The sequence below is a fragment of the Haemorhous mexicanus genome, chromosome Z (assembly GCF_027477595.1).
Source record: "Haemorhous mexicanus isolate bHaeMex1 chromosome Z, bHaeMex1.pri, whole genome shotgun sequence".
Classification (NCBI taxonomy): domain Eukaryota; kingdom Metazoa; phylum Chordata; class Aves; order Passeriformes; family Fringillidae; genus Haemorhous; species Haemorhous mexicanus.
Genome location: NC_082381.1, coordinates 11,020,999 through 11,046,318, shown reverse-complemented (window position 1 = coordinate 11,046,318; position 25,320 = coordinate 11,020,999). Strand labels below are relative to the sequence as shown.

The 25,320-nt window shown below is 40.5% G+C and overlaps 1 protein-coding gene across 2 annotated transcripts in view; it reads right to left on the bottom strand.

The window, feature by feature from the left end:
- SSBP2 (single stranded DNA binding protein 2) overlaps positions 1-25,320 on the bottom strand; it is a 137,630-nt gene continuing 112,310 nt past the window's right edge. For both annotated transcript variants that reach the window (XM_059837097.1, XM_059837098.1), the window contains 8 exons: positions 24,024-24,072; positions 22,981-23,016; positions 21,053-21,107; positions 19,420-19,490; positions 18,610-18,688; positions 17,441-17,469; positions 14,563-14,661; positions 1-12,240 (listed from right to left, as the gene is read on the bottom strand). In XM_059837097.1, coding sequence (XP_059693080.1) covers positions 12,211-12,240; positions 14,563-14,661; positions 17,441-17,469; positions 18,610-18,688; positions 19,420-19,490; positions 21,053-21,107; positions 22,981-23,016; positions 24,024-24,072 — 448 coding nt within the window. In that variant the 3' untranslated portion in view covers positions 1-12,210. The remainder of the gene's footprint in view (positions 12,241-14,562; positions 14,662-17,440; positions 17,470-18,609; positions 18,689-19,419; positions 19,491-21,052; positions 21,108-22,980; positions 23,017-24,023; positions 24,073-25,320) is intronic.

The window sequence follows — 25,320 nt, the reverse complement described above, 5'->3', positions numbered from 1 at the left end:
TTCTTGTAAAATGAAACTTTATTCTAAAATGTATCCAAAATTGCAAGACACAAGCACCATTAAACAGATAAATAGACATATATTTATATACAGAGAGCATCAAAACACAAAACAATTGTTAATATAATTCTTATACCATTTTAATGAGTATCCATCAATAAAACTTTACAATTTAAAGGAGACTTTTCAGTTGCAAAACAGTTGTAAAATCATATGTATAAATTATGTTTACTACAATTCCAATGACAGAGGCAAAGTAAAATACAAAAATAATAATCAATACTGCAAATTCAAATACAAACCCCAAAAGTAATGCTGCACAGGTACGTATGTACACTGGATGAATTCATGCAGCCAGGCAGTGCAACAAATTAACTGCTGAGTTTAACTTATCACAAAATGGAACCACCATGTCGAAAAACAGAAGAAAATATACTTTTGTAATAAATCATAGTGCATTTTGAAGTTAGACTTTATAAAATGATTGTTGAGTGATATACTTCTAATATTCCCCATGTGATCTGAGATCCCCCCAACTCCTTTTTTCACAAAATAAAATACAAATGACAAAAGCTAAAAACCCCACTGTAGAACGGAGTCTGATGTACTGGTACCATCTTGAACACATTTGTTTTAATTCTCGGTATCAGACTTGTTTGTAAGTGTCCATGTCCACAGGGACATGAGTTTTTCCTTGCTACCAGAAGTAAATCTTTCACGCTCCAATGCTATCTCCATAAACTGCATCTCACACGATGCTTAGACTGCACTGGTTTGAAGAGACACAGCTGAGCCTTGAAAAAAGAACCCTTAAATCCCTATGAAGCACAGAGAGAGTCAATGGAGGATAGAGAGACCTCATTATTCCTGAAGCTCCTATCCCTAATTGCTTTAATTACATAAACAGAGATTAACATAAGAGGCTTTTATGGCTTGGGTGAAATTTCTGCTAATTTGCTGGGCAAGTGCGCAGCCCATGTCTCTCCACAGGGCTTTGCCTTTCACAGTGCAGAGGGCTACACACTCTTTTGGTTGGTGAAAGGAAGCCTCAGGTAACTATACAGAAAAATACCTCTGCAGTGAAAATGTGGTAAAGAAACAAAAATTCAAAACAGAACCTCTGGATAACTGTGACTTCTTGTGTAACAAAAACATGGCTGTCACCTTTCAGGTCTGTGTTGGTTGGTGTAGCATGAACACGTAGATAAAACTGGTAAAGTGTCAAAATTATATGAGATACAATTACACAGTCTGACACTTTTTTCCTTAAAATTTTAAGTGATAAGCACGCTCAGTGTTTTCACTAGGAAATTACTGCTGAAATGCTACATTTCGTTGCTGAAAAGACATTTATAGCAGCCTGTAAACTACTCAAGAGTTGCTTCCTGCATCCTTTGTACTTCCAAAACCCCCCTTTAAGCCATCACTAACTTCTGAGTTAATGGGAGTTTTGAGCAAAAAAGGGATGCGGAAAACCACCTGTACTGGGTAAATAATGTAGCAATTTATACAGCAGCTCTTCAGATCTTCCAACATGCAAGCACGTGTAGAGAGAAGCTAAGAGACAGCATGCACTGCAGTGTTATGTCATTGTGCTTATGTCTGCTGAGGGCACTATGGCATTTTCACTCAGAAAAACAGAAATGTTAGCCCCAGAAGACTTAAAGAGCCAATATTAATGAAGCCATCAGCTACTGTTGCAGTAAAGAACACCCCAAAAGAGGGAGGAAGTTTGTCTGCTTGTAGCGTATACATACTGAAGCTGAAGAGAATTACAAAGGCACAATACAAGCCTATATTTCTGGTAAATTATATATATTCATACATTTCTGCTCATACCACCTCAAGATAGTGAATGGTACAGTAATAACTGAAGGTACAAATGTTAATTGAAAGTGAAGCTCTAACAAATAAAGGACTGTTGGAGAACATAGCTCATTACTTGCTACATTTCTACTCTTCCCAGGTGGTGAGCTCATCCACCTTTCCTCCACTGGCTGACAACAACATGGTGACCCAGTGAGGAAACTGGAGCACCATCAGATGACAGACAGAATGGCTTTATGCATCTGAAAAGGTGTCAGTGAGTGGCTGCCACAACAATCTTTCCCACTGCTTTACCTTTGGCTCAGAATTCACAGAAAAACCAGGAACAGCAACTGGAATTTCATACCCATTCTCATGCAGAGCTGAGGCTGAGATAACCCATGAAAGTAGCATTTTGGTTAACTTCAGCACTCAAAAATATTGAACAGCAGAGCAGTACCAGCTCATCATAAGAAACAAATCTCAATTTTTCATTTGCAGCTGCACAAGATCTCTATCATTTCCAACAGCACATGACTCACAACTTAGGAAATAAAGTGAATGGATCAATACTGCTCCTCTTAAACTCACAAAAAGTGACACCCACTTTTGTGTGATGGAATCACAGGGCAGCTGTGGAGATGACTGCTGTCCCAGCCCAGCTCTGAGAACGTGGACGCCTGATGAAAGTGGAAGGTGCAGCTACAACATTTGAGTTGTAAACTGGAGCTGTTCCTCAGCTCGCCACAACAACTGGCACAACTACCATCAGGATTTCGTACCGCAGGTAACGGGGAAGGGATCGAGGGGACCGAGAGGAGGAACCTGCTGGAAGCAGGCTCTGCTAACCCACAGTAACGCTGCCTGCAGATCTGCTCTATCTGACATGGGGTATTCCCTCATCTCCAAACCAGCACACCAAATCCCAACATGTTTATCGCACATTTCCCTCAAAAAACCTCTCAGAAACTGCCATTACTACATGTATTCTCACAATCCTCAATTAGGACCTCCTAGATTTATTCCTTAAAGCTCTCAGGAAAGGAATCATTAGCCACACCTGGAAAGTATGAACATTATTACCTTAGTTACAAGCTCACAGCTGAATTTAAAAGCTGCATATGCTGTTGCTGGTGTTGATTGATCTATGCAATGGTTTTTCCCTGTGTTGTTTCCAAAGAAAATCAGTGCAGGTAACAAGGAAGCCCACTCTAACAAATAAAGGTGAGGTTTCCTAGGCAGGGGTAATCACTCTAGAAATGTTCCAACAAGTTGCAAGTTCAAGCTACAGCTGTTCATCAAAATCGAAGTAAAAATAAAGAAAGTAGCACTACAGGGCAGAAATCTCATGCTTGAGATTTAATTCAGAAAATCATCTGTAAGACACTCGGATTCAGGTTCAAAAGAGCTGCATTATTCTTGCCCATTCCGAGCTCAAATAAATACAAGTTAGTGTAGAGGTGTGAGAAGCCAATTGTACACACTTGGATTCATCCCACCTAATTCCAGCCGTTCATCAGTGGTGAGGGCAAATGATGCCATAATGCAGTCTTCCAGAGGCATCTCCACTCATGTCCCTCCTCTGACTTACACACAAGACCCAGGCTGGTAATTTTTAGCCAGCTGAAATTAGGGCAGGATGAATCAGGCCGCAGCATGGAGCGGAAACAAGTCTGATGTGGTGGTACAGTATCACCATGACAATCCAGTCTGTCACAGCCCTGCTGAGGCTCCCAGCCAGACACGCTTTGGGTCAGTGACCCACACCACCCGTGCCTTTGCAGCTCACAGTCTGGCAAGGAGGTCATCACACACTGAACAGTGAGGCTTGAGTTCATGACGATCCCCCAGAGCAAGACCTGGAGCCACCTGGGATGGCAGCACTGCCAGGCAGCTCTGGTGCCCAGGGGCTGCCCTGCAGAGTTCCACACAAGGTCTGCAGGGGTTTGCAGCCGGAGTGGTTACTCATCCTAACACAACACGCACACATGCCCACGTGTCCGTGTGCTGTGGGAGTTCTGCATCCCCCCGCCTTGGCTAGGGCACGGGCTGGCTCTTGGCAGGAGCTGTCGGTAATGAGGATGAAGCACACACTGAGGAGAAATACAGCGTTCTGAAACACACATTTGTGAGATCCCCAATAGTATCAATAGTAACGATTAAGGTCAGAGGCAGTATCAAGTTTTGCATGCACTTTCTACATTAGTATTTATATAGACAAGTTTCATTCTTGCTGGTTTGCAAAATTACTGAGGTTTCCTTTACTTCCAGAGACTGGAATATTGAACATTAGTTTCATTTATGATGTTGAAAGTCATTCTTTGTCTAAAATACACCTACAAATACTTAGTATTATGGGACAGGGATTGCCCTGTTGTTCTCTGTAAAGGGCTGAAGTAACTGTAGAAATATTTTTTGATCTTAGAAATACAGGGAATTTATCTACAAATTGGACTGTAAGCATGAGGAACACTTATTGCAAGTTCTCAAAGTCTTACATGAAAGGGTGAAGGTGCAAAGTCATTAAGACTGCCTTGATTCTAAAGATTAGCCTACTCATTTAATTAAACTATCAATAGAAACACAGAATTTAAAGTAATCCATGTAAGAATCCCCTTCAACTTTCCAAGCTTCTTTGCTTTTCCCATCGTTGCCTTTCAGACTAGACAGGACTTGAAATTCTGATGTCAGAAACCAGCAAAGAACACACAGACATTTTCAGGTCTTTGTTGTGTATCATAAAGTACTGTAAAAAAAAATGCAGAGTCCCAGAATTCAGGTTATTTTTCTCTCTCAGTAACCAGACAGAGTTCAAATCTCCTTAAAACACCACCTCAGGTAAAGCCTGCTGTGGGTGGGGATGAGGACACAATGCAAAGGCAGTGCTTGTGCCTCTCTTATGTCCCTAGAGATGGGCTTCTGTCTTAGCACTGCTGCAGTTTGTGAGGAATAAAAACCACACCAGCTCACACATCTTTGTAAGGCAGCAGCCTGCCCAGGTGCTGTGCCTGGGGCACCCCTTTGCCAGGGGACACTGCACAGGTGTGACACCTCTCAGGTGTGCAGGCACAGGCACCTGGGTTCCCCCAAAACCTGCAGCTGCCTGCTCCAATCCAACCCCAAGCTCTCAGAAAAGGATATGAACTGGGTTGAATTCTCTGACATTACATTTAATATTTCTGTAAATGGCTTATAGATCTGCTGTTTGAAATAAATTCTGAAACCACTAAGCGTGCTTAACAGAGCTTCAACTCTATGTGGACAGTGACTTCAGAGGACAGAACAAGGACTGTTGCAGTATATAATACACATGGCTGTACAGTCAAATGCCACTTCTTGCTTCAAAACAACAATTTACAGTAGCAAGCAGTGGTGGCAAGATTTCTTACACAAAACCTACAGGAATTTACAGGATATGCATGGATCACCGAGGTTATAACACCAGCAACAGACAACACAGAGTATCTTGTGCAATGTGAACAAAGTTGACAGTAGTTTACCAATGCTGTAAGTAATTCACATAAATATGCTAACCCACCAGCTAACAAAACTTACTCCTCTTTCCACCAGAACCAGATGCTTGTACAGCAATCCATAAAAACAAAAGTTGTTTGTTTTTGTGGTTTTAGCCAAACATGCACAAAGCAGATGCACTCCAAGGGGATACTTGTAAAAAAACAAACAAAAAAACCCCTCAAAACTGGTGTCCAAGCACACACAGCAATTGGATTCACGCTTCTCAAACAGCCATGACAGAGCCAAAGTTTATTGTATGGATGCTTTCTGTCCTGGAAAAATAGCAATATAAAAATTCACTTGATTTATAACTGACAGAAAACTCCAGCTTTATGCACACCACTCTTCCGTGTCTCTAATTCTAGCCCTAAATCATGCCAACCCTACTTTGGGAACTTGTGTTCTCTTCCTTATCCAATAATGTAAATGCAAATCAAATCAAAACTACAACATAATAGAAAAAATAAAAAATACTAGAAAAATGAAATTGAAAATAGCTTATACCTGCTTTTGGATGTTATGTCTCTTGACAACAATTTAATAACACCACTTTGCTTTCCCACTAAACCACTGGATGTGCTCTGTGTCTCTGTTACAGAGAACTTTAGTAAATTTCTACCTCAATTAAATATATCCTGTATTTGGGATTTTATTTTCATCCAGTCTGCAAGACAAAAATGAGCTTTTCTTTCAAGATATTTTCTATCATTGTTAGGAACCATCTTGTCTGATTTGTGAGTATGTGGGATGCTAACTGTCCTGATCTCAAGCAGTGAGAGCTCTCAGGATGCTGCACTGCCACTCCTTATCTGGTGTTATACTCAATTCCTCTCTATTAATGAAATAAACTCTCAGCAGCAGGGCTCTAGTTACAGGTATGAACAACTTCCTGCATGCTTGTTGGGCAAAATACTCTTATTTTTGTGCAAAGATCTGGCACAGTACATTTATTGGGGAAGTCCAAGTGAGAGAGGGTAAACATGAAGATTAAAACCACAGAAGTGAAGCCTAAAATATCTAGTTGACAATTGACTCCTCAGGGGTCAGAGCAGTTGTTCCACAGCAATACTTTTTCCCATCAGAAGCAATTACTGATGATTTCAGTATCTCTGCAATAGCCCAAGCTCCCAGACTGCACAGTCTATTTCCTAGGCTATGGAGAACACATCACCTTTCAAAATCCCCATGGTTTGTGCTGTTTCCCTATGAAAGCTGATGCTAAAACTGCCAGAATTTTCTCTTAGCCAAATCCAGCCTATTGTCTCAACATTGTAAAATCTTGAAGGGATCCCCAGAACCTAACGGCAAGAAGAGTTGTGCAAGTTCTCAAGAGAACAGCGAGGTAGCAAACCAACACCTTGTTTCTGGTGGATAACTGCCCAGTCCTGAGCCACCTACCCTGGGAACAAGCCTGCTCGACCACTGCTCTGAGACCACAGAACCCTGAATCATCCACGAGACACACTGAAAACACTGACCAGGCAAATTAAACCACTCTTTGTGAATTAGGCTTTGTACAAGGTCACACAATTCAGATGTCAAGCAGTACACTTCTGGGGATGTGGAAGGAGCTTTCAGCATGAAGTCCAGCTGTATTATTTATAGCAACTAGGCAGCAAATCTCTTTTTTATCTGATTTCCCCAAAACCGTGTCTTTCAGCAAATATTTACAATGCTGAAGTAAGTTAAAGAAGGTGATTTTCCTTTTGTCTCTCCATTTCTTTTGTGCACAAAACTGAAATAGTGGCTAGAAAGTGACCATTTCAAATTATAACCGAAAACTGCATTTATTAAATTTGAAAACATGTACCCAAGAAAACCTTTATACATTTTTATGGCAAGTTTTCCTATTACATGAGAGGCTTTCTTACACATTTTAAGCTTAAATGAAGAACAGCAACCAAACAGAAGTTTGGATTAAAACTGCAAAGCTGTTGGCTGTGTGGAGGGAAACTATGGCCGCACAACTGAAAACAAGATGAAAGAACAAATTCACAGAAATAGTTCATGTAATAGTGAACAAAGCTCTAATAAAGTAAGAAACAGAAGAAAGCCAAATCTGCTCTGCATGTCAGCACTATTGATACATAAACATGCTCCTGCACTGGGAAAATCTGTGAAATAATGTCTGCTTAGGAAAGACTTAATTTGAGCCATGTTCAAGCATGGGTTTAGATTACTACAGTCCTACTTTTGTAATTTCCTGAAGGATACTACCTGTCCTTAGATCTGTTTAAAATTAACTATGTGCAGGCTCAATTTGAAATCAAGGGGAAGCTGTTGGCAAGATCAGAATTTTTAAGTGGTGAGTAGATGATCCATTTATTTTTTCTAGATTTGGTACTGTAATTTGTTTCCAATATGTAGATACTATAGAGGAGTGCACTCAAAGCAGTATTTTAAACTCTCTTTTCTTATTTTTCAGGTTGAAACATCGTTTTGGTAATTTCAACAGACCCTCTGTATTTTTCTCTATGTACTCAGTTTTTAAATCTGCCTAATAACGTTACACCACAGGTAAGTTATATATTTGACCCAGACTAGGGTGAAATCTTACCCAAAAAATGACCTTATGTCAATGGTTTCATCAAAGTTTCAGCAGAACTGGCACAAGCAGCACTTTACAGTACTGTGCCAATATCTGAAAAGTAGAGAGAGCTGCATACATCAAAATTTAACCTAACTAATTTATTTCTGAATTTCTAGAGTTGTTTTGAGTCACTAAATCATGAACTGGATCCTCACTGTATGATAACAGTGCTGAAATAGTTTATAGGGGCTTATTTGAAAGATGTGCTTTGTCAGGATTCCCATCCCTAAGGCCTGAGCAAACCCAAGTGTGTCTGTGTCAGCACCCACAGTTATATCACCACTTACAGTGAATTAAAGAAAAATGAATTTATCTGTACGTTTTACACCATTAAGGTATATTTTACATTCTTGAAATGCAAACATGTAGGGTGAAGGACTGAGGAATCCAGTCCATACTTAGCCATGGCAACAACAGTGGATCAGAGCTGACTAGGAACAGGGAAAACAATTAATAACTAACTGACACAGAAATAAGACCCTGTGTAACATGTATCAGCTGAAAAGTCATTTTTGAATAAAGTGATCAACACTAAATATTGTAACAGCTGGGCCCTCATTACATCTAATTCCAAATCATTTGCACATGCAGTATTGCCACAGAACAGAGGAGAATTCAATGGGTTCTAGGCAGCTGAAGAAGCTGGCCTTTGATGCATCTTTAAGGAATCCAGCTTCTATTCACTTCTTCCCAAGTGGATGTAAAATAAATGACTAGCCTCCATATTTCTCATTGGGTATTCTTGTTGGAAGGGAAAGGAACAGCTGGATGTCCTGGGACATGGAACATTTAACCCTATACTACAGGAGAAAGCCTGGAAGTTGTTACTGTCTCTGAAGATGTGACATGTTGGGTGGCCAGGGCTCTGCAACCAGAGGGCTTCCAAATGAAAAATGGAATTTCTGGGGGTTGGAAGTACAACTTCCAAACTGCAGCTTTTCCTCATTCTCAGGCAGTTAAGAAAATAATGTAATCCCTACATGCAAACATCCAGGTGTTTTGTTAATGCATGCCAGGCCGCATGCTTTACCTGTGATTCAGACAGCTTCTTCCTAGCCTCAGAGCCTGCAGTGAGACATGGCAATAAAATCTGGGTGACGTGGAGATACATCTGGATCTGAGCACTGCTTTCCATAGGTTGGAGCAGCAGGTAAGACCCTGGTTTACTGTGAAGTCCACAGGTGAATCCTGTCTCAGCTGATTTCTACAAAGCTGGAATATTTGCAAGAGTTCGCAGAGCACAACAGATCCCTTACTCTCCATTTCTGCTACTGTAAGATTTATTCACTTCTGTTTTTAAAAAGGCTTACTTCACCTTTGCCTGAAATACCCTTTTACAGAATCACCTTCTATTTACTTCCATACTGAAGAGCAAGATATATCTAAAAACCCAGTGTGAGAAGATCGACCCTGCACCACTTAAAATAAAATTCCTACCAGAGCTGGACAAGTTTTGACATTATCAACAATGCTGTTGCATAAGGACAGAACCAAACACCAGTTACATTGCTCCTGGTATCTGGAGCATAAAAAATGTAAGTGGGAGCAAAAACGGAGTGCTTGGGAATAGTCTTCTTCCCATGTTGATACTCCAGATACCATGAAAATCCTACAAGGATTTGTAAGAAAGGAAAGAAAAATGAACAAGGAAAAAGCCCTGTGCATATTAAGAAAAAAATAATCCAAAGGTGTAATTTAGAATGTGAGTAATTAGCACACAGGATTGTTTTCTAATGGTTCAGCTGCAGAACCTGGCCTCTCCAGGAGCCTGGTAAAGCCTTGGACAAAGCATTAGTGGCACCAGCTGCTGCCTGTGGTGCTGCATGGGTGTGAGAAATGCAGAGAACAGTGAATCAATCATGTGCTGAAAGGACATTATGCTCCTGTATCAAAGTGAGGATAATGTATTTTAATACTGATATCCAATCTGTGTCAGCAGTTCCAGGCACAGGTTTAAAGGGCAGACTTCCATCCTCCCAAGGTGCCCAACAGCTCACTGACCTGGGAAAGGCCTTTGGCACTCGATGCACTGTTCCCATCTACCTTAGGCCACCAGCAGTGACACCATCTGACTGAAACTGGGCCAGAAGGAGTCCTTGGGGCCCTGGAAGGCGACCACAGATATAATACAGGTGGCCAACCCAGGCTGCAAGGACACCAGGACTCTGGGTGTAATGGGGACACACCAGTGGCGTTAGTGACAACAGCAAAGGGTCTGAAGAAATTACACCTGATTTTGTGTTTGTGACTCAAGCCAATAGCAGGGTCTTCCAGCATCTTTGGAGACAGCAGCTAAGTGTTTTCCAAAGAGAAGCAAATGAATGTGACGTTCATAATCAGTAAGAATACAGTCTACAAAACCATGTAATGACTATCTAGGTCATGTTTACATCTAATCAAGTAGTTCTTACTAAAAAGCAATGCTAACAAAATCTTTGATACTTCAATGTAATTTTGATCCTCTGAGACTTTCATCTTTGAGTAACCCTTAACATGTTAAGTCTTTTTATTTCCATATATCATACATGTATAAAATATGGAAATAAAAATTAGTTAAGAGATTGTAGAATTCCTTACACATCCAGCTACCATCACAAGCCCATCACATATGGGTGATATTCCTTTACCACAAGTTCATGAAAGAGAATCCCCTTCACATGGATATACCACATCCCAGAACTGCTCCTCCTCTGCAAGTGGCTCTTCTGGAATTAAGTCCAAGGAGAGGAATTTGCTGTTTGTCTGTGGCACGAATTTCTGCTGAGCCACTTTGTGCCTGCACTGCTGATCATCAGCCTTTGTATCACTACAAACTGAAAACCTTTGTTTTCCAGGGGAAGCTGAAAATCATCAGGAACTAAGTAAAAGTACCATAATCTTGCTTTCAGAGCTCTGCCTGAAGAGAAATGGGAATGCTTCCAGAAGCGTTTCCTTTTGGCCTTTTTCTGCATTCTGGCCCCAGCTTTCATACCTAACTGTATGTCCTCCTTCTAAAAGGGTCCAGACCTTTGCTCCTCTTCTGGTCATGGCAAAAGGTAACTCCTTCACAACAAGGCTAGTAGTCATAAAAAGTTTACTGTGGCATTTTGGCTCAAAAAAAAAAAAGGCTGTTGACTGGAAAGTTTTGTGGGAATTAATTCTGGCAGATATGGCAGAAAACACACACCCAAGCAGCAGGGTGACCTGATTTTCTAAAGGGGCTTGGGAAATTCTGTTTATAATTAGGAACACAGATTGCTCATATATGTTTGAGAATCACTGAAAATGGGAAACATAATTGTAAGTTGTTGGAAAATGTTTCGGTGATAAGGACTCTACTGTATTTCCACTAACTACCACCCCTACAGAAGACCATGCTAAATAGAAAACTCAATTCCAAGGGCAGGAGAAGCCCTGACACTTTATTGCTAGATTCTATAGCAATTGGAGCTCACTTACAGTAACCTTATAGTACTCTATATAAACTGAGAAGCTTGTATCAAATTCAGGCTTCCATTTAAAATAGATATTGCAGATATTAGGCTTCAATTAAAGAAGAAAAATAACCTTCAGTGCTTTTTTTTTCTCTTAAAGGCAAAGTATCAAAAAAAATCCCCAAACTAGGTGGAAGTTATTAAATTTCTCCAGAAAATTAAGATGAGCTTTCTTCTATTTCTTGAGACAGTACAATTTGTGAATCACAGGGTAGCTGGTATCAAACACAAGGTAATGAAAGCTCGTATAAGCAATTTTATTCCTATCCATAATGGCAGACACTAACAAAATCAAAAGAATTTCTCTTTTGAGTTCAACTTAAAAAATAACTTATAAAGCAGTGATATATGCAACATAAAACAGTTCAGGATGGGAAAGGGAAAGCAAATTTTAATAATTAAAATGTAAACGTGAAAAAAAAAAAAAAAAGAAATGGAATAAAAGTCCCTACTTCTGATTTCTACATAAGATGTCATGTGATCCTATTTGACAGTGTCCTGGGGTCGGTGTGTGTGTGTGTGTTTGGGTGTCACACACACACACCCCACGCTGACCCACACATGTACACACACAGACAGGCGCTGGCAGCTCCACCTCGGGCACTTCTCTCATGCCACTCCTTACAGTTGTCTCAAGCATGTTTGGGACCCACTTTCTTGACAAAACAGGGGAGATGGTAGGAAAAAAAAAAAACAACAGGTGGGTCTGATTGTGTCTGAGATCCTTTAGTTAAACTGTACACTGGGACGAATAAATTTCTTCTGCAGTAGCTCTCTGGAGAGGGCCAACTCACTGTGGTCTTCATGGCGACACTTGTGAACAGGTCACACGCTCATTGTCATGCTAGGGGAGTACTGGAAAAGAGGAATCCACATTTTAACAAACATTCTTACCCCCACCCACAGGTAGCCACAGGCTGCAGTGGGTTCAGAGCTCCTTGAGCTCCCTCCTGAAGCTGTGCTGCCGCCTTTCTTGGGGCTGCAGTTCAGTTTGTGTCCCCAGAACTTCTGCTGTGCTTCTCTCGTGCCACAATACAGCCCCTGCTGACAAAGGCACCGCCCTTGAGGGCTGCTCTGGTGGTACCTGGGTGCTGTGATGAACCCACACCTCACTGAGGCTTCCCACTCCCCTTCCTGCCCACTGCTGGCTACTGGGGAATTTACCTGGGCAGGTGTCTAGTCTGAAATAGACTGGCTGCATTCGTGGCTAGCTGAACCACACAAGATTTTTGGGAGGTTTGGATTACTTTAGGGGAAGAAAGGAACAAAGATACGTATGACTGTGATTCAGGTAGGCTTTTGGTCTGTCTTATTTTGTGGTAGCAATTTTAGGGGGCAAGCTGAATCACCAGTGGTCATTCTCCTTTATGTGACCCAAAAATCTGATCCCCACATCACATGATTGTAGTGACACAAACTGAACTGCAGTCTTTACCCAAAGCTACAGCCACCCTCAGATTAGCAGTGCTTCATTGAGGTAATCAATGGGACACCACAATGCCTAGAAGAAATGTACATCCATACACCTACCGTGCTTTTAAATTGAAAACTGTGGACTGTAAAAACAGTTATTTTGGTTCAACATTCTCTAAGTAGAGGAAAATGTTAAAATGCAAGAAGATCAGCAGTTTGAAAATTGACAGAAGAAAGAAGAAAGATAAATTTGCCTGTGCAAAACCACATGTGCCCTACATATCCTGCTGAGTCTTGAGTTCCAAGCTGGCCATTTCCAAGTGTCCAAGCATATAGAAAGAGTATTTTATACAGGTCTTCCCTGTAATGTAAATTAGACAGGTCTGACTACCAGCTCTGAGGCTTAAAGCAAAGCACCTGCTCATGTAATCTGTATCTGAGCCAAGGTATCTGGGGAATCACTTTGGGAAAGGAATCAAACCATGGTCTCAAGTTGTTTACGATTTTCAACTTGTTATTAAGCCCTGCATTGCTACTTACCCCTAACCAAAATTCCTGGTGAACTGAACAGCAAATCTCCCTGAGAAAGGACTCCATGGTAACACCTACTCTGAGCAGCCAAGTGGCAAAACATGGATCAGAAAGCAAAGCAGTCCCCAGGATGAGAGAGCAAGCAGTGTAACAGAGCCTGCAGTCCCTGGGAGCAGACAGGGACCCCCCTGGCATGTGCCACTCCTGCCTTACAGGCACACATCTCAACAAAACCTTGAGAAATCTGAGAGTCCCTGGCTCTTCCAGGCAGCACAAAAACACCCAGAACCCAGGGAGTGTCTGAGAACACTGCTTTTCTCCAGAGTAGCACTGATGCCCTCTTGTTCCCACGGCCCTGTTTCAGTGACCCTGGCTGCCCTCAGCACAGCAGAGCGTGCCAGACTGGGAGCCAAGGGCTGCCAGGAACAGGGACCACATTTCATGGAGCCTCTGTGCTTACTGCCATTTTGGCAGATATTAAACATTGCTCTTTTTAGGTTGTGTATGACAGTTTTCTTCAACACTCCACACAACCTGAATGTGTGCCCACCAACAGCTAACTGGCAGAAACTCTTCCTTTTCACTAGCTGAAAAAGAAAACCTCCCAAAAACCCTCGAAATCAGATTCCCAGGAAATTTTCCATGCTGAGATCTAACAGAAGCTGTTTACTGAGCAGCAGGTCACCACTGGCACAGGTAAGGAGGTTACACTCCCATTTAGGAACCTAGAGGTGGATTTAGAAACCCAGTCTCAGGCACATGAGTATGACAATACCACAGTCTAGCTCTGTAAAATGTTTACAACACATTTTGCTGCTTTGAGCGTTCCATATATAAAAAAAAAAAAAAAGCATAATTTTCCCCAGAATGAACTCTAGTGGGAACCTCTGCCTTTCAGGGGTGTAAGAGCACACATGGAATACCACACCATGGAATCTGCTGGTGCTCTCATCACATACTTCAGTGCAAACCCTGCTTTTTCATTGACCTCATGGCCCACAGAGTTTTTGCAGTAAATCTATCCCTCCCACCTATTCCAGCTTCAGCTCTCTTTTCCACAGCATTTTTTATCCAAATCAATACTGTACTTTATGAAACTATTAAAAAACATGCAAGACATAGTGCTGCACTACAAGCACACTACAAAACTTGTGAATTTTCTTTTTCTAAACAAAAGGCCACAGATACAGGTTCACCTCTGCAATCCAACAACCCAGGTAATGAAATACTTACACTCTCACTCTGAAAAGGGTTTAGGAAGTTTCCACCCATCTCACTGTCATCCCTGGGAGTGCCAGGCTGGTTGCTCATGCTCATATTACTGGGAGAGTTCTGTTAAAAAAAGATTGCAAAATACAGATTCAGTGCTGCAGGTTTCGGTTCATTTCCAGCCTCACCAGGTGAGCCCAGGGCATGCTCCAAACAGAACTTGGTGCACTCAGGTGCACTGGGCCTCTCAAGGATGAGAAATCAGCCCCAGCAGGGTTCTGCATGATTCAGTCACTAATTTTAGTCTGTTAAGTACTGTTCTCTTCCCTGAAGCAAGGATTATTTACCTGTGCGTCATTTTCAGGCTACAGCCAGCATCTGTTTCTGCTGAAGTGCAGAAAAGCTACAAAAGGCTGCAGCAGGGATATGAGGAAATTCTGTCACCACATTAAATCATGTGGCTGAATGCAGCCACGTCTGTGAGCCCTGACATATGTGAGTTATGGTATGTACTTAAAGATAGACAAGAGGTGTACTTAAAGGCAGGATGGATCAGGTCTGCACCGACCTTGCACAGGCCTGAGGGCTGCTCATCATGGTCACAGTTCACTGAAACAGTAACAACCTAAAGGCTTCCAAAAATCCATTGTTACTCCTTTCCTTACAGAAGTGCACAGAGACCTCTGCAACTGCAGAAGCAGAACGGGTGAAACAAGGTAATTGCCACAGAAATTACTGTGCATCAACAGCTCACACATGGTTACTGTACACACTACCATCAGTCAGGTGCTCTTACAAAGCTGCTTCCCACCCTGCCACGTTTGGACCACGGGCAATCCTCTTTCCATCACTGCTACATCTCCTGCTCAGAAGACTCATGATGAAAAAGAGTAGTCAGGGAAAAAGGAGGAGTGAAACCATGGACCTCATAATGAAATACTGACATCTATGATAGTTCTTTCCTTGGCTTTTTTTTAAATCAGAAAATTGGAATGCAATATAAATATAAATACCAAACTAGTTACATACATGACCTGCAAGAAGAAATTCTTTAGCAGCATCTGAAATGCAGCTGAGGGAGTCAGGACAAAAGCCCTGCCTTAGCCCTTCTGCTTTCTTCAGTCTAATTCAGTGCTTCCCCAGCTGTGATCCCTCAGGCCACTGGACAACACGTCCATCAAAGACATCTGCAGCCTAACGAGGTGACTGGCATCAGTAACAATAACAATACTGACATCAACTGACATCAGTTAATCAAGTCTGCTCTCCAGTGAAGCCAGCACACCAGATATTCAGGGACCCACAGCTAAGGCTGCACCTACTGCCCTGGCTCTGCCACTGCTGCTGTGCCCTCAGCAGCATTAATCCAGGGCAGCCCAGAGCTGGGTTACACAGGAGGTCAGGCTACACAGCCACAGCACTCCTGCTGGCCTTGACATCCAGGAATATACAGACCTTGTCACATTTATTTCGTATGATGCTCCTGCACTTTTGCTTGTTCCTGGGGGATTCCCCCCTATTTCATGTTGCTCTGTGTAGAACTCAGCTTTGGCATTCTGCCACTGCTGCAGCACGCCAGCCCCAAAGGGCCACATTCCAAAAATCCCATTGTAGTGACTCCCCCAGGCTGCTTTTGTGGCCACCTGGGGTCCAGCACTATAGCTCCAACTTGGATTTTCCAAAGCAAGGGTGCCCCTGGTGCCTGCACAAATTCCATGGGCATTGCAATAAATGCAGGCTGGTAATTTTTATTTAACATGCATAATTTCGGTTCATTTGCTGCCCTTGTCTGAGCTTGCTTTATAAAAAACTTTATTTTCTGCCATTCAGCTAATTCAGTCAACATCTTCTCTAGAAAGCTATGAATTCTGTGAGCTGTACTGATTCTGCCAGGACTGGATCCATTTTCTATGGACAGCTGTTTTACAGGCAAAATTAACAGCATTTTCCTTCTACTTATTTAAAAAACACATAGATCAAAAGTTATTTCCAGGAGTTATTCATGCAGGCAAACATATTATGAGACTTTCAGGTAGATTGTTTAGGACCCAAGTTTTCAGAGCTGCTGATACCTATATCAGCATATACTGACCAACTAGCATTGGAATACAGGCTTTAAAAATTATCCCATGGGAATGGAAATGTTTTGGATTTTTTCCCTTAAGAAATGCTGCAGTTTGCAGAAAGACAGTGAAGAGAAACCACAGACTGTGATAGAAATGTGCTGTATGCTGGTCACCTCAGAGGAGGGTTTTACTGCAACCCTCACTGCACAGCTCAGCACAGCACAGCTGAGCCACTGTGGTCTTTTCTTCCATCAGTTTACGTCATGAAGAGTCTGAAAATGTTATGAAATTTAGGAACACAGGGTCCTCTTTATTTATGCCCCTTCCCCAACACTACATCAGCTCATTAATTCCTAAGTTAATGATGACCACATCCATAGAAGTTTTATTTTTACAGAAGTAACATATTCAAATATTATTTCTGGAGATGCAAAATCCCTGCAGATTAAACTCACATCATTTTTCAGCTATTTAATAATCGTGGCATCAAAGCAGTGCTTCTGCTGAAAGTACTTCTTAATCCAGGTTTTTGGAAATTTATCCTGAGGATTAAGATATTAACATTACCTTAGAGAGGTGACAAACCCAATCCTGTGACACCCTAAGGAGATTGTCCCAAATCTACTTTTGACTAGAATTGATTAATAGAACCGGTTTCATTTATTTTAAGAGCACCAAAGACTACAACATGATCAATCAGATTATGAACTGGAGGTAATTATATATAATATAGATATGGTAAATATGTATAACAAAAAATATTCATAATGGAGACAAAGGAAATGAGTTTAGAGTGAAACACTCTAGAAATTCCAGATATTTGATTAGATACTCACTTTGGAAATACTGTCCATGTCTCCTGAGCCTGAAATTAAAACAGACAATTGCTCAGTTCATTTTGAGCTGAAGATAATCCAATAATTTTTTTTTTTCCACAGAAAATACACAGTGCAACATCAACACTTTAAAAAATAACCAACTTAGTAAAAGTTTACATTTGGTACAGAATAATCCACTCAATCCGTCTGAGGCTCCATCAGCTGTGGCTGCACTACATGTACTGAGTATCTCATAGAGGAAAACAGATGATCCTGATGAGCAGAGTAATGGAAACCAAATGAAATTAAATATAGTCAGTGCAAGACTATTGAAAGCTGAGGGCTTTTTTCACATGCTGTAGCTTTCACCTCAGGTAAAGCAGAGAATAAGGGAAATGCAATTTTAGGATGGATGAAAGAAAATAAGCGGTTTTTTAGCAGCAAAAGACAGCATTTTCAGGGAAGACAAATTCTGGAAGTGTACTGAGTACAGAACTAGAAGAGACCACAGCAAAACCATCAGAAATGGAGCTGTGGGAGAAGACTGAAAACAGCTCCTTCAAACACTCAGGCAAAGTAGGGCTGAGAAGGAATATGATCTCTCTCTCCAAAACCTCCAGATACATAGATGTTATCAGGAGTTATTTTTTTGTGGCCCAAAAGGATAAACTATGTGCTAGGTACACGTAAAATCCTCTTGTAACTGCTGCAATTTAATTTTTTATTTTAGCTGAGAAGAAAAAATTCTCAACCTGCAGAAAGTGACAGAAAAAGGTGTGGCTGCCTCTCACACCGATTTTCATTGACTTGAATGCAAGGTGCATCATTAGTAGTTAAACCAAGTATCCATTATAGGATTGTAATAGGTAAAAAAAGGCTGTAAAAGTGTCCCTATATAAAGTAACTTTAAATTTCAGGGACATGTTTCCTAAAACAAGAAAGTAATTCTCTTTAGGAGATAGGAGAGAGGCCTTTGCTGAATTGTTATTGTTCACCACAAGTCTGCTCACTGAGCTTCAATGACTTTTTTTTCCATTGCCACAGCCTCTTCAAATCATTCCCTTCACCTCACTGATGGACACAGAATTTTTTACACGCATTTGAACAAACTGCCTTCCACAGAACTGCAAGAAGCAGTCACAGAGAATAGCAGTGGCACTGGGAATTCAGCAGGCAGCCAGGATTACCTAAGGATCCGTTCATGTGGTGTGAGTCCATTCCACCCAGTCCGCTCATGGGTCCATCTGAGCCTGGCCCCAGTGGAAACTGCAAAAGGAGCAGGCATTAAAACTGCACAATTATTTATCACACACCCTAAGAAAGAGAAAATATTCCTCAGGAGAAAGGGAAAAAAAGTAAGGACAAATCCTCTGCTCTGAATGAGAAGAGACTCTCAAGTCCCATTCAGACCTTTAGGAGAAGATGTCTTGTGAAGACTGGAAACCAGCATTTTTTGGGGTCAGTTTCATTATTTTTGGAGACCGTCATCTCTGTAGGCAGGGATCCAACAGAGTAATAATTTATTATTTACTTCAGTGTTGTTTTTGTATGACTTTTCAGACTGCTGCTGGCAACTCAGCCCTATCCCCACTGGAGTTATAGGGAACTTTTATAACTCCCTTAAATTAATCAGTGATTAATTAACAGCTTTCAAACCCCACCTGACCTATCCCAAGTTGGAAAGCTCCTCATCACCTTCACAACTTGAGCAGTTTTTATCCAATTACATAATTAACCTTAAATTTAGCTCTTCACACATTTAAAAGATGCTACCATTATAGCCAAACAATCTGCAATTTACTGCATAATGACCTAGCATATCTACATATACTTATCTTTAAGTTCTACTGGCAGGTTTTTTTTCCCAGAGGCCCATAACTGGAGAGCCACCCATAAAAAAGGAAAGCTTAGCAATAATGATAGCTGCTGGAAACATGGTGTTTGGATAACAAAAGGCTGCACTACTTAAAGAAAGATGTAAAAAAAATCATATTTACATTAGGTCTGTTGGGCCCAGGTGGCACAGCGTTCATTAAAGTGTACATGTTGTCTCCAGAGTTGGTTGAATCTGTAATAAGAGATTATTTTAAGTGCTAAAATACACTTTTCAATAACATTACTCACGTCATCATACATTTCCTGTCATTTTGTTCATATTATTACTGTGCCTCAATGCTATATACACAGTGGCAATATAATGGCAGATTTTATTCTCTTTCTATCCACTGCAGCCACACAACAGGGCTATGAAAAGAAATAATTGCCATGGTCCCCAGGTGACTACTTCTGGGCTCTAGCTTTATGCATGACTGTTAAAAGGTTTATAAATCACCAAGAATCTGTAACTATTACATTCCTAGAATCCTGTTTCCTGCAGTTCTAAATTTCTTCACTCATCTTCAATATTATTCATAGAACAGGAGTTTGCTTCTTATCAATAATTCCTGTTATTTGTTTTCCATCTGTAATAAATGATAAAAAGCTTCTCCTTACACAGACTGAGAGTTACAGTTTTTTACTCTCATCCCTGTCAAGTCCATATGAATTTGAATATATCCAAGTCTTTGGTGGAACACTGTGCAAAGATCCTTCACTCCTGAGGGAGGCTTTAGCTGATCTATCTTCATGGTACAGCTTGGTGCAATGCTTGCAGAAAAAACCCAAAATGACAAAAGCTGAAAGGATAATGACCTGACAAAAGTCTGTATACATCCCTAAGGGGACAGTGTGATTTAAAAAAAAATATTGGCAACTCTGGAAAATCAGTATCTGCACAGAGAATAAGAAGAGCTCAGCACTCTGCACCAGACCCTCCACCAGCCCATTCCCAATTCCAATGATATTCTATGTACAGCAGCAAGATAAATCAAGGATTTTGTCTACTAATCAATATTTCCAAGATGATTTTCTAAGCATTAATCCAGGCTAATAATTCCATTATATACAGAGCACTACATATCACTAGAACATTCAAAGATGCTGTCTGAGGAAAAGGGGAAACAGAAAGGTTTTTAGCCTGCAGTAAAATCAGCCTATTAGGTTATTTTTAATATTCAGTGAGGCAGGCAAAAAGTTCTTTATCCACCAGAACCTTGTGCAACACACATCCCTGACTGTCCCCAAATCTGGAAAAAAACCTGTCTGCTGTCCTGGCTCTTGTCAGAACACAGAGGGATGGTTGGGCTGTGGAATCTTTGAGCTGCTGGTCTCAGAGCTGAGTAAATACCTTGGCAAAACCCACAGGTAGCCAATTTCTAAGTGTTTTCATGCTTTAGAAAACAGAACTTCAAAATATCTTTACCTTAGGTTGCCTTTTTTGTTTGTTCATTTTTTGGAGGGGTTTTATTTGTTTTGGTTTTGATTTTCATTTTTTTATTTTTAAATCTCTAGAATTGTATTCAATTACATTGTACACTGATGCAGTAAGTTTTTATGGCCAATTTGGAAAATTCCCTACCCTCCTGTGCTGGAGAGGTTAGCAAGTAGGGAAGAAACCTGATGCAGAAAATATAGAGCCATAATTTTGTTATCTGATTCTTTATTAAAAAAAAAAAAAAGCCAACAAAAAAAAAAGAAGTGTACTTCCTAAAATCTCTTTTAATCCTGTTATTTCCAAGTCTATTTCAGTACCTGCAGGACTAGGCATGATGGGTGTTCCTGGTGGCCCTCCACCTCCTGGAGGACCCTGGGGAGAATAAAAACTGTCAGTTAGCATGAATTAGAAGGTTACAAAAAATGAAAAAACAGACACACAAAAAAACCCCCCACATCAAGGAATGTATATTTTTTAAAGTTTTGGTTATTTCCGTGTCACAAATCTGATCAAGACTAACAAACACAAAATGCTCTGGCTGTTAAAGAAGAGTTTTAGGGTTCTTTGAGATTTCTCCAGGAATTTTATTCTAATCACCCTAATCATTTAGTAAGACCACAAACATAACATCTTGCCTCTTATGTTTGTTGAACCCCTTCAGGAAACATGAAAAACCACCAACCTCCACTTTGGCAAAAACGCTACATCAATTAAAGTCAATGAATATTGACCTTCTCTAACAAAACACACACAGACTGCTAGAAATAATTATTATTTTCATGGCCATATGGATATGACTGTACTTCACCTCTTGTGTTAAAATGTAAAGCACTGTGTTCAGACAGGGATATCTTTCCAGTGGCAGTGATTACAAGGGTCTGGGTTTTCTCTCTGCTTACACGATACCTGTCCATATATTTTTTACCTAAAAACTTTTACCCATAGATTTATATCCACATTTTATCCAAACCCATATGACTCCCTGGGCACCACAGGCTCTCCATACACTTCTTAGCTATATACTTGTGTACTAAGCTCACTCACTTTATTTTTTTAAGGGCTGTCTCTGCATGTTTTTAAACATCAGATAAAAAGATGTAGGAACAACTAAATGACCATTTATGAGAAAAGGTATTTGTCCTCATTAACTTTTTCATCTCACTTTAAATTTGCTTTTACTTTTATGGTTTTTTCCTCTCTTAGAGAGTTTCTTGGTATCAATTATTTTCACTCTGAGAATATAATATTAGTAATGTATACAAAGTATATATTTGCATATTTATACATATATAATATACTTCTATATTTTTGATAAGTTTTATATCAGTATATATTAATATATTATATATAGATAATCTTATTAAGTTCTCAAAGTGAGTAATTTCAGATTACAAATCTTTTCACTGAAAACATTTTTTCAGGAGCTCTCCAGCCCATCCCTCATCCCCAAACACTCACTCTCTATGAAGTCAAATATTCCCAAAATGTTTTTAAATTCTTCAACAACAGAATGTGGCAAACCCACAAAACCTCCTCCAAACAGAGAGAGCTCTGTGAAGTTCTGCATTGAAAGAACTGATTTGGAGACAGCAAATGTTGACTGTTTCCACTAAGTTGTGACAAAATGAGGCCTACAGTTACAGGCACTTGCAAGAATCATAACTTTTCCCCCATCTAATCTTCTAAATAAATGACAAAATAAATTGTTTTTAATTATAATAATTCTCCCTCCTCACCCTGTGACACCAGCCATGTGCCATGTGATAAAAACAGAATAAACAATCTGCCTTAGAAGAGCTCCCCAGCCATACAGACAACCTGAGTGCACCAGCAACTACAAGAGAGATTCTAAAATAATAAACAATGTTAATCTCCAGTGGCAGAGACAAAGTCCAGCTCTCCACATGAACACCTTTTTCCTGCAGAAGTTCAGGAACTCTCACCCAGCATGGTTTTCCTGAGAAAGCCAAGGGCCTTTTTGTCCTTCATTACTGTAGACAATACATGGTATGAGGTACAGAAATGTTCTTTCTGAAGTGAAGCAGCACTGAGGGCAATTTGGAGCAGGCTGAACATGACTCTGGTGGTAAGCACCCACATCTGCACCAGAGGGGGCTGGGAAACCTTGGTTCAGGCCAGATGTTCACCCCCAGCCAGCACACGGGGGCTTCCCTCAACATCTGGGCTGCTGTTTCTCTGCCCAAATGAGATGTGATGTCCAACCAACACACACAAAGGCACTCACCACGTAGTTCCCAGGAGAGGCTGAGGAATAAGGTATCTGTAACATCAATAGAAAAAACAGTGATTTTGGGTCCCTCTGCACTGGGATGGGCTCCTGCAGCTGCAGGGGAGAGCTGATGCAATTAGAGTAACTAAGGACATAGCTAAAGTCATGGGGAAATGCCTCTGCTGTCCCAATAAACACCTCTTTTCAGCAATTTCAGAATATTGACTAAGAAAACAACAAAGAATTAAAATGTAAAGGTATAAGATTCCTAAGGCAATGTAGTTCATAAGGTGTATGGACTCAGGCAGCACAGACTTGCATTTCAGTCAGCAGGACTCCAGTGTCAGCCAAGCATGAACTGAATTTGTATGATCTTAGAGACACCAAATTTGGAAAACAATTGTGACCACAAAAGGAAAAGAAGTGACCACATTTTTCACCTTAGAAGACACCGGTATTTATTTCCATTTTTAATTTATGTGTTTTTTAGGACAGTGCCCTGGAGAAACCCTGTGATTGATCTGGTCTCCTTTTCTGTTACTGCCTTTGCTGTTATTCTCTCCAAAGGAACACAGGCCAGAGCTGTTGAGGGAGCAGCAACTGTACTGACAAGCACAAATTTCTCTACAGACAACTTGTCAGCCAAATTAGTGTTACAAATAAATCTATTATTGACCTTGCCAATTGGTTTCAGGGACTGAAAAGACTTCAACTATCAGCTAAAGAATATCAATTTTAATGGAGTACATGGAAAAGAAAATTGAAGAATTTCACTAATAGAATTAAAAAGCCAAAAGTGAGAAAACTAGGCAGAACTGTTTAGCAGGGCAAGCCAGACCCACTTTATCCACCTACAAGTGCCAAAAATGGACACTACTAAACTAATGATATATGATCCCTGAATGACAATGAAGATTTTCTGCCTTCTGGAAAAATACCAGACACTGCTGTTCATGCAGGATCCCAGACAACCTTTATGTGACAGCAGGGCTGGGCCTGGCATGAAGATACTTCCCTAAATACAAGAGATGTCATATATATTTGTAAGATTTACTTACAGAATTGGCATTGGTTGGGTTTGGCCAAGGTCTACCACCCCCAGGACCCCTGAAACAGAAGAAGAAAGATGAGACACAGAACCACCCTCATCCTTTGATCAGCTCTGAGGGAAAAAAAAATCTGAATAACCTGCTTCCAGAGGAAGGAAATGGCTTTTTTCAGGCTAAAGTGTGTTTACAAACCATAACTACAATAAGTTAAAATGCAAGAGCACAATTTTTGTTGTTGCACTGCTATTCAGTCATTTGGTGAGTTGATTAATGTATTTACTACTCAGAAAATAAATTCAAGTCATAAAATAAATAAATGTTAGGTCCTAAAACCAGTAATCTTGCTCACATGATTAAGCACATGCCTGAAGTGCTAAGGATGCATTCAATTACTGTGGATCTAGAATACTGCAGCATAGCCAGGTTTCATTAGCAAAACTTGTGCAATTAGCTAATAAATGTTTTGGGAATGCCTAATTTATAAAAGAACAAGCCATACAAAATAGGTGGCTATGATCCCTGTATGGTGATGATGATGATGATGATGGTGAGCATGATGATAACAACAACAGCCATGATATAAATTTCATGTATTACACCCACAAAACCCTCAGAGGGTTTTTCTCACATCTTTTGCTGTTATTTTAAATTTCTCACCCTCAGCTAACCTTGGAAAAATATTTTGGGGGTGAGGCTTCATCTCTTAGCAATGCAGAGGGGACTCAGACACACTAGAGGTAACATCTCCAGGCTCACAGTCACAATGCCTGAAACCCAAAGTTATTTCTGGGAGTACCAACAGCTCCTGCTTATTTACAAACAAGACAGAATCACTGCTTGAAGGCCCTGACAACAGAGAGGCAGAGCAGATGACAAAACTTCCACATTTTCCATGGCCTTTTGGCCTCATTAGCTGTAGAAAAGCAACATTAGGCACTGCAGCTCGCCAGGCACGGGAGAGAGACTGAAACAGACAGAGAGAATCACCCTTCATTAATGAGTTCTGAGTTTTCTAAGTCTTGCAGAAATAAAAGCTATTAAAGTGCATACATTGCCCGAGGGATTTAATATTGAATCTTATTTTTTTTATTACATTGTTGATGAAACTATAAAGGAAGAATCTCAGAGAAAAAAAAAAACAAACAGAAAATTTATTTATTCCCACTGCCTTTATTGTTGGAATGTTAGAAAGCAAGAATGTTGGTATGGTCTTTTCTGTGTCATTCAAAGAAAGACTGAGAGAGAAAATGCTCCTCAGGTCAAACATTCAGCAATTTCTCCTCTGCTGATGGTCACATAGTGAAAT